We start from the raw sequence: 9,610 nt of genomic DNA on the forward strand, positions 1-9,610 counted from the left end.
CATATCTATGGATTTTATAGAGGGGTTACCAAAATCTAATCAATACTCAGTAATTATGGTAGTTGTGGATAGGTTTACCAAATATGTACATTTTATTCCTATATCCTACCCCTGCAACGCATCAAAAATTACCAATCTGTTCTCACAGAATGTAATGAAACTGTATGGTTTCCCAGACAATATAGTATCAGATAGAGATCCTACCTTTACTAGCAATTTTTGGGGAGAGTTATTCCAAATTGAAGGGGTTAAGTTGCTGATGTCAACAACATACCACCCCCAAACCGACGGTCAGACAAAGGCAAACAACAAAACATTGGAAGGGTATTTGAGATGCCATGTAGGTGATAACTGATTAGTACTTAAAAGTGCATTTTTATCATGGTTTTATATCATCATTTTGCACTTGAAGTATCAATAACTCCTTAACCAAAGCATGTTTTATAATAATATATCTAATAATATAAGATACCTTTAATTTATGGTAAATGTCTATTTTTAATGCAGGCCTATTACATAAATGAAAGGATTGATTGATGACTTGAAGAACTTAAATTGCAAGGATAAAGAGATGGCCAAACTTAGAAAAGAGATGTCGGTGCAATCCAAACCAGAACACTGTTCGGTAATTGGGTCATATTTGGAGCTACAGATCTCAGATTTAGGTCCAATTTATATGGATGGAAAGGTAAGACATAGGCCTATAACTTTCATATGGAGCCCAAGATCTAAAAAGACAATTATCAAGTCCAAATTGTAGCAACAACAAAGAAGCCCGAATCTGTCTTCCAGCCCGAGCACTGTTCGGTATTTTGGCCATATCTGGAGTTCTAGAAGTCCAAATGAGCTGAATCCTTTACACAAGAAAACTGAGACAATTGCCTAAAACTTTCATGTTTACAACTAGCTTCAATTTTGACGTTATCAATGACTTTTTGGGCAGACAAGAGAAGATAAGGATTGTCACCAAGTCAAAAGTTGGTCACCCACTTATCAATTAGTCATCAAATCAATAGTTCCCAATTTTGGCCTATAAAAGGAGGCATTTGCCATGCATTTAGGCATCTTGGTTTCCAGATCAAGATCATGCTCTTCCTTTCTCTCTTTGTATTTTTTGTAATGCTTCTGCTTTGCTTTCATTAATATCAAGTTTATGCCTTTCATTTCCTTTCCTTTACTTAGTTAGCTTTTATGTTCTTATTTTGTTTATCTATTTTGCTTTCTTTCATTATGTCTAGCTAAGTTAATTATGTCAAGGTGGAAAGGTTACACTAATGGTGTAAGAATAAGTATAGTGTAAACTCAATATGGACTTTAATGTTTGATACTAACATGCTTTGTATGTGTTATCTTGTTCACTCTTTAATACTTTGCTTGTTAAATGACTAATCTTGATTTATATTGTATAACACTTGGTAGAACAAATGCTTGGCACTTTCATAGCCCATACTATATGGTATAACCGACACCTAAGCTATGAAAGGAACTTGATTTGTTGTTAACATAAGTTATAATCATGAATGCTTGACGAGATTTACAAGTATTAGCATTAATTAAATAATATGACTAATGTAATCACGTTAACAATATATAATCTGATTGGAACCTCCTTTGTGTGTGGTTTCCAATTCAATAATAAGAGTTTATATTATACTTGTTTGATATACCATTAGTGGAACCTCTAACCTTGACATTTGTTATTATTATTGTTTAATCCTTACATTAATTTTCCATCTCCAAGTTCTCATCATCATCTTCTTCTTCTCTTTCTTTATTATTATTATTATTACTAATACTACTATTATTACTACTATTACTACTACTACTACTACTATTATTATTATTATTATTATTATTATTATTGTTATTATTGTTATTATTGTTGTTGTTGTTATTATAGTTCTTGTTGTTATTGCTATTATTGTTGTTTATAATTGTTGTTTATAATTTGTACAATTAACCTCCCTGTGGTTCGACCCCGGTCTTGCCGGGTTATTTATTACTTCGACACTCCTACACTTGGGAGAAGACATCAACCTTTTAGTCGTGTCAATAACCCGAAGGGCTGGTCTAATTGGCTAACAATGGCCAAATATTGTTACAATACCAGCTACCACACATCCCTCAAATCTACCCCGTTTGAAGCAACCTACGGCTACCCGCCCCCAAGCCTCACAGATTATATTCCTGGGTCAATAAAAAATCAAGTAGTAGAGGAACAATTACAACACAGGACAGAACAGATTGCAGAAATTAAACACAACTTAACTCAAGCTCAGGAGAGACAATAGAAACAAGCAGATAAAGTCAGAAAAGAGACCTAGTTCAAAGAAGGGGAATGAGTTTACCTTCGACTCCAACCATTCAGACAGTCCAACATGCCAAGAAATAAAAATGAGAAGTTAGCATATAAATACAAAACAGATAAATAAAACAGCTGTGTCTATTTTTATTCTTAATTCTCAACTAACTGAGAATTACAATAAAAAAAGGAGGAAGAGGCTGCAGATAGGAAGAAAATTGCTTTGAAGCAAATTTCATTCACCTAAGAGGCCTGGGCTATCTCAAAGCTGTCTAAAAATTTAGATTAGGGTTTATCATTATTGCATCGTTTTTTCAATTCAAGTTCTTTAAAACATTTTCTTCTAGTAGCTATTTTAATTTCCCCAGCTTTTTTTACTTGTAAGGCTCAGGTTCAAGAAAAGCTATAATAAGAATTTCTAGCATTTTTCCCTTAATTACCAAGACCATTCCACAAATATAGCAAGATTTTTGGCCTTGGTGTTCTGTGACAGGACGATGGATATGCGGAAACCCATTGGATTCATAGAGGTGATCTGTCTTATAATCCCATTGACTACATGGCTAAGTTTTATAGACTGCGCCACAAATAATTAAATAAAAAAGGAAAGATGAATCATTATGAAATTGCAATTAATCCCATATTCTCTAATTACTAATTAGTAAGTGCATGTATGTCAAGATCATTTTGTTACTTACACTAGGGGACTTGGCACCGCCGTCGCCGACATCGTATTTCCAGACAGCATTGCCTTGGCCATCAACAGTGCCTGTACCAGTAACCAGTAAGCCATTGATGTTTTCAAACAAGATCCAGAAATCTTCTTCGTACGTGCTAGGGTCTGGTACAGCTTTCAGAGTTCCTGCAATTTGAACCTTAATGGGTGCTGGACCTTGTCATGGTCCCTGAAAGATAGTTGCCCCTATCAAGAAGGTTCCCTTGGGGATAAGTAGCCTTGCCTTTCCCCTATAATTGCATGCAGCCTTCCATGCTCGGATGAAAGACTGCGAAGACCAAACCCACAACCTAATCAATTTCACCATAATTTCTTTACGAGAAAATCAAGGGCAAATTCAGATATATACGCCTCTAATATACTATACGCCCCCCCCCCCCCCCCCCAAATCAAATGTGGATTTCTTTTAACAGATAATTAAATGCATGCCTCTAATATACTATTAATGCCATGAACACTTACGATCCAAAATACTAAACCAGCTTACCGGCGCGTTATCCTCTCTTGCACGATGTGCTCCATAACGTAACACGTTAAACACCTTCTCGTTGGGATCATTCCTGTCGGCACGTCCATGGTGCCCCAGAACCTTTGAAACAAAGGAGGCCGCTATAATGCACAAAATAAGTGAGGCATTTGCCGGGATTTCCATGTAAATAATATGGCCATTGCCATGATCTATCCAATTCAAGCTATATGATTTGTATTTCTTTCTCTCTATCAACAAAATCTATAAAAGGCTTCGATTTGATGATTAATGATGGTTGTTGTCAGATGTTGTAATTGTGAGAAGCTATCTTACTTTATACCCAAGCTTGTTGGACATTTAACTGAATCGATAGATTTTTACATGTTTTTTCTAACAAAACAGAATTGTAGTGTTAAAAGCTAACAGTACGTAGGAGGTTTAACTGCATTAGATATTGTGTTTGGTCTGTACGTAGTTAGGTTGCAGTGGTTCTGTTCTATAATTAGCGTTAGTTTAGCTAGGTTTCTATTTCTATAATTAGCCAAGAGACAAATTAAATGCTATCCTTAAGCTTTTCCCCGAATTATACTACTGAATTAAATAACAAGCTCAACAATTAAGCAAATTTTAATTTAATTTGCTAGAGAACCTTTCTATTAATGGAAAAAATAAAGAAATCTAGTATATCTGTTTTTTTCCCCTTATGGTAACATCCTTTAGAAGTGTCCATCTCATGTACATATCTTCGTGAAGATTCCTATTCACCAATGTCAATTTTGATATTTATTTTTCAGAATCTCATAACCATAATATGCAATTATAGTAAGTAAATTAACACTTAAAATTTTATTTTTATCAAGATTTTATATCAGTATTTTGCACTTGAAGTATCAATAACTCCTTAACTAAAATATGTTTTACAACAACAAGTTTGATACTATAAAATATCTTTAATTTATGGTAAATATTCATCTTAAATACAGGCCTATCTTATAAATCAAATGATTAATTGATGAGTTTAACTACTGAAATTGAAAAGACAGAGAGGGTGAAGCTTAGAAAATAGATGGTGGTTCAGTCCAAACTAAAACACTGTTCAGTCATTAGGTCACATCTGGAGTTGTAGATCTTGGATTTCAATTTGGTTTATATGGCTAGAAAGCTAAGACATAGGCCTAAAACATTCATGAGAAATGCAAGACTCAATTTTACTATTTGAAAGTCCAAAATCTTAGCAACAACGAAGAAGCTTGAATCTGTCCTGCAGCCCGGACACTGTTAAGTGTTTAGTCCATATTTTGAATTCTAGAAGTCTACATAACCTTATTTTTTGGAAAGCTGAGACATTTTCCTAGAATTTTCATGAATTAAGTTTGTTGAAATTCTAATGTTAGCAATGAAGCTATCTTTTAGAAACATGACATTAGAGATCAATGTTTTCAATATTTGCAAGCAACCTGGAGATGATAATGATTTACAAAAAGTAGATTTTATTAAAGAATTGGTTTATGACCAACTTGAATCTATTTTAAGTAAAACAAAGTTAGACGAATATATAGATTTGCAAATGATTTATTCTCAAGATGAAATCGAGGACAAGAAAGGCACTGAAAATGTTGATATGAATCTTTTGTCAAGATTGACAATAGATTCAACATCCGACATCACATCAGTCAATGATTACTTTCCTGATAAATCTTTACTTTCTCTTAGTTCAATGCCTTGGTTTGCTAAAACTATCAGTTTTCTTACTTCAATATTTTTGCTAGTTTACTAGAGTACCGAAGACAAAGGAAAGTTTTTGAATGAAGTGAAAAACTTTTATTGGGATGAACCTTATTCAAATATTATCCTGATCAAATATTTCAAAGATACATTCCTAATAATGATGTAAGTAGTGTCATTAAATTTTGTTATTCTAAAGCATGTGGGGGTTATTTTTCATAAAAAAACAATTGTAAAAATCTTACATTGTGAATTTTATTGGCCCACCATGTTCAAAGACACATGTATGTTCTGCAAATCTTGTGAAAATGTCAAAAGTTAGGATTTATTTCAAAACATAAAGAGTCTTTAGATAATATTCTATTGACTTTTGGGACATATCCTAGTGGCGATGTGCATTATGTATTTCATGACTTATGACCTCATTTTTATAAAGAACATGGTTGGCATAGTCTTGAGAATCTGATTATAAAAGACCATGTTTGTTAGTTTTTAAGAAAACTGGATAGGAAGCTTATCCCCGACCCATAAAGGGCGTTTAAGCCATTCTTTTATGTAAAACCAAGAGAAGATATGAGCCACAATCACAAATACCCGTATATACACATGCTTTAAAAAAAGAATAAAAAATAATAAAGAAAGACAGTATGAGACTCCTATTGTCCTACATATAAGTGATATGATTGCATTTTGAATTTCTCATCTATAGAATCTTCTCTTTCTTCCCTTTATTTCTGCTTAACACATACATTCAACAGTTATAGAAGTGTATGGAAATGGAAGGTTCCTCAAGTCATCATATAAGAAATATTTATGTTTTTGGTGGATCCAATCCTGGGAAGGAAATGGAGTTTTTAGAATCAACAAATCATCTTGGTCAGGTACTAGTTGAGAGAAAGATTTATTTAGTGTATGGCGAAGGTAGCCTTGGGTTAATGGGGGAAGTGTCCATAGGTATATTTTTAGGAGGTAGTCAAGTTTTGGGGGTCGTCCCCAAAGCTTTAGCAAAAGGGGACATCATTGGAAAAATAATTAGAGAGGAACTACAGGCCTCCACAATGTGTGATCGAATGAATGCAATATTTAAATATGCTAATGTCTTCTTTTTCTTACCAGGTGGTCTAGGTATACTGGAAGAGATCTTTCAAATACAGTGTATGGTGATTCTTTTGATAAATGTCTAGAAAATTTGTCTTTGATCTTGAAAAGGTGCATTGAAACTAACCTTGTCTTAAACTATGGAAAGTGTTATTTTATGGTAGAACAAGGAATTGTTCTTGGGCATGTTGTGTCTTCACATGGATTAGAGATTGATAAAGCTAAAATAGATGTTATTTCATCATTGCCTTACCCCTCCTGCGTAAGGAAAATTCGTTCTTTTCTTGGCCATGCAGGTTTCTATCGACGCTTTATCAAAGATTTCTCGAAGATTACAGCACCTTTATGCAGACTATTAGCCAAAGAAGTGGATTTTGTGTTTGATCAAGCATGTAAAGATGCCTATAATGAGCTTAAAAAGCGTGTCACATCTGCCCTTATCATCCAACCACCAAATTAGAATGAGCCTTTTGAGATAATGTCTGATGCGAGTGACTTTATAATAGAGGCTGTCCTTGGGCAAGGAACAAGGAAGAATTTGCATGGTATAGCCTATGCTTCCTGTATATTGGACGGAGCACAATGCAATTACCATACAACTAAAAAGGAACTTTTTGCAGTGGTGTTTGCTCTTGAAAAATTCAGGTCATATCTACTTGGTACAAAAGTCATTGTTTTTATTGACCATCCAGCTTTAAGATATCTTTTGAAGAAGAAGGAGTCCAAACCAAGACTGATTAGGTGGATCTTGCTTTTACAAGAATTCGATCTTGAGATCAAAGACAAAAAAGGTGCCGAAAACCATGTGGCTGATCACTTGAGTCGACTAAGGACCGATGATATTCCAACTGAAACAATAAGAGAAACATTTCCTGATGAACAGTTGTATATGTTGCACTCCTCTACAAGACCATGGTATGCACTCCTCTACAAGACCATGGTATGCTGATTTGGTGAACTATTTAGTCACTAAAGAATTCCCTCCAGGTTTGTCTACATCCCAAAAGGACAAGTTACGAGCTGATGCTAAATATTATTTTTGGGATACTCCTTACTTGTGGAAATTTTGTGTGGATCAAGTAGTAAGGAGATGTGTACCACAGGATGAATTTCATTCTATTCTCACTTTTTGTCATTCTCATTCTTGTGGTGGGCATTTTGGAGCAAAAAGAACAGCCCACAAGGTACTTCAAAGTGGTTTCTATTGGCCTTCTATTTTTAAAGATGCATATCACTTCTGCAAATCATGTGAAAAATGCCAAAGAACAGGTAATATCACTCATAAAAATCAAATGCCTTTAACAAATATTCTTGTAAGTGAAATTTTTGATGTTTGGGGTATTGACTTTATGGGTCCATTTCCTTCTTCTTTTGGAAATCTTTATATTCTTCTTGCTGTTGATTATGTGTCCAAATGGATTGAGGCGAAAGCCACACGAACTAACGATGCTAAGGTTGTTTTAGATTTTGTCAGGACTCACATATTTGATAGGTTTGGCATCCCTAAAGCTATCATCAGTGATCGTGGCACTCATTTCTGCAATCGTTCCATGGAAGCATTGCTACGCAAATATCATGTGACTCATCGAACATCCACAGCATATCATCCGCAAACGAATGGCCAAGCTGAAATTTCCAATCGAGAAATCAAGTCCATTTTGGAGAAAACAGTGCAACCTAACCGACGAGATTGGAGTCTACGCCTTGGAGATGCACTTTGGGCTTATAGGACTGCTTATAAATCACCTATAGGAATGTCACCTTATAGAATGATTTATGGGAAAGCATGTCATCTACCGGTGGAGCTTGAACACAAAGCTTTTTGGGCCATTAAACAATGCAACATGGATTATGATGCTGCTGGGATTGCAAGAAAATTGCAACTGCAAGAGTTGGAAGAAATTCGAAATGATGCTTACGAGAATGCAAAAATTTACAAAGAAAAGACTAAGAATCTTCATGACCGAATGCTTACAAGAAAGGAATTTCATGTTGGAGACAAAGTCCTTCTTTATCATTCGCGTTTAAAACTTTTTCCTGGAAAATTGCGCTCTCGTTGGATTGGACCCTTTGTTGTTTCTAATATTTTTCCTTATGGTGCAGTTGAAATTACAAGTTTAGAAACCAGCAAAGTACTCAAGGTCAATGGACATCGTTTGAAACCTTTCTATGAAGGTTGGACGGCAGAACTCACCGCTTCTGTAGAGTTAGCTGAACCAATCTATGAAGAATGAGCATGCCACATGTCAAGCCAATGACATAAAACAAAAGCGCTTACTGGGAGGCCACCCAGCACAAAAAAAAATATATATCAGATTTGCTTTCTTTTTCCTTATCTTTTACTTTTTTGTATTTTAATTTATTTTCTGCCATTCTCTTATGTTCCTTTGCTTTTATTTCAACATTGAGGACAATGTTGTGTTTTAAGTGTGGGGGTATTGGGAGAATTTTTATTTTCTTATTTTAGTTTTCTTTGTTGTTCACAAAAAAAAAAAAATTATATTTGATCTTTTTAACTCCCATTGGTTTTTGAGAATATGAGTATTATGTATGAGAATTAATTGAGATAGATGAAGAGATAAATCAAATGAAAGAGTATGCATGCAAATTTTAAGGTTTAATTGGTTTAGGGATTGACTTTGAGAATATGCCATGTTGATTTTATAGTGTTATACCACTGCAAGTTTTTGAGCCTTCAAACATTGTATTCTTTGAGTGTGCATTCTTTCAATGATATGTATCTCTAGAACTTGCTTCATATCTTATTGAGATTATATTCCATTACAAATATACATGAAGATGATAAAGGCATTAGGAATTTCAATCACTTGAACCAAAAAAGCCAACCTAAAGCATATTATCCTTAGTGAGCCCCTTTTGAGCTTATTTATCTTTTCTTTATCCATGTATAAGCCTTAACTTTATATATGTTTTCCTTTTCCCCTGGCCAAGGATTAGTAGAGCATATACTTGTGATATTTCATGGAATTATGGTTGGAAATTATGTGAAAAGACAGAAGAAGTGATGCTTGATGAAAAGAAAGGCAAAATTACAAAAAAAGAAAAAGAAAAAAGAAAAAAAGACAGAAAAGTTCATTTATGTTCTTAAGATTTTATGTTGCAAAAGCTTAAAATCAAAAGCAGTTAAGCATTGGTGATTAAAGATGAAAAATTTATGAGCTTTGATGGAATATCTTGTTTGAAATATCATTTTTCGGAATGCTCTGAGAATGCAAGGACTTACAAAGAAAAGAGTAAGAGTCTTCATGATGGAAGGATT

The 9,610-nt window shown here is 34.2% G+C and overlaps 1 protein-coding gene across 1 annotated transcript; it reads right to left on the minus strand.

Moving 5' to 3' along the window:
• Positions 1–2,738: 2,738 nt before the first annotated feature.
• Positions 2,739–3,690, minus strand: LOC105115390 (exopolygalacturonase-like). The gene is made up of 3 exons (XM_011012262.1): positions 3,501–3,690; positions 3,001–3,194; positions 2,739–2,879 (listed from the first exon to the last, which is right to left on the minus strand). Exons 1-3 carry the CDS (start codon positions 3,688–3,690, stop codon positions 2,739–2,741), a joined length of 525 nt encoding a protein of 174 aa, XP_011010564.1.
• Positions 3,691–9,610: the final 5,920 nt, after the last annotated feature.

Source organism: Populus euphratica, unplaced genomic scaffold (genome assembly GCF_000495115.2).
Source record: "Populus euphratica unplaced genomic scaffold, PopEup_1.0 scaffold906.1, whole genome shotgun sequence".
Lineage (NCBI taxonomy): Eukaryota > Viridiplantae > Streptophyta > Magnoliopsida > Malpighiales > Salicaceae > Populus > Populus euphratica.

Bases quoted from the DNA above. Each gene is read 5' to 3' on its own strand.
- LOC105115390 (XM_011012262.1), bottom strand. From the start codon at position 3,690: ATGGAAATCCCGGCAAATGCCTCACTTATTTTGTGCATTATAGCGGCC. The intron at 3,195-3,500 runs GTAAGTGTTCAT...GACCATGACAAG, and splicing joins CTGGTTTAGTATTTTGGATC to GTCCAGCACCCATTAAGGTT. The intron at 2,880-3,000 runs GTAAGTAACAAA...TTTGTGGCGCAG, and splicing joins GCGGTGCCAAGTCCCCTAGT to TCTATAAAACTTAGCCATGT.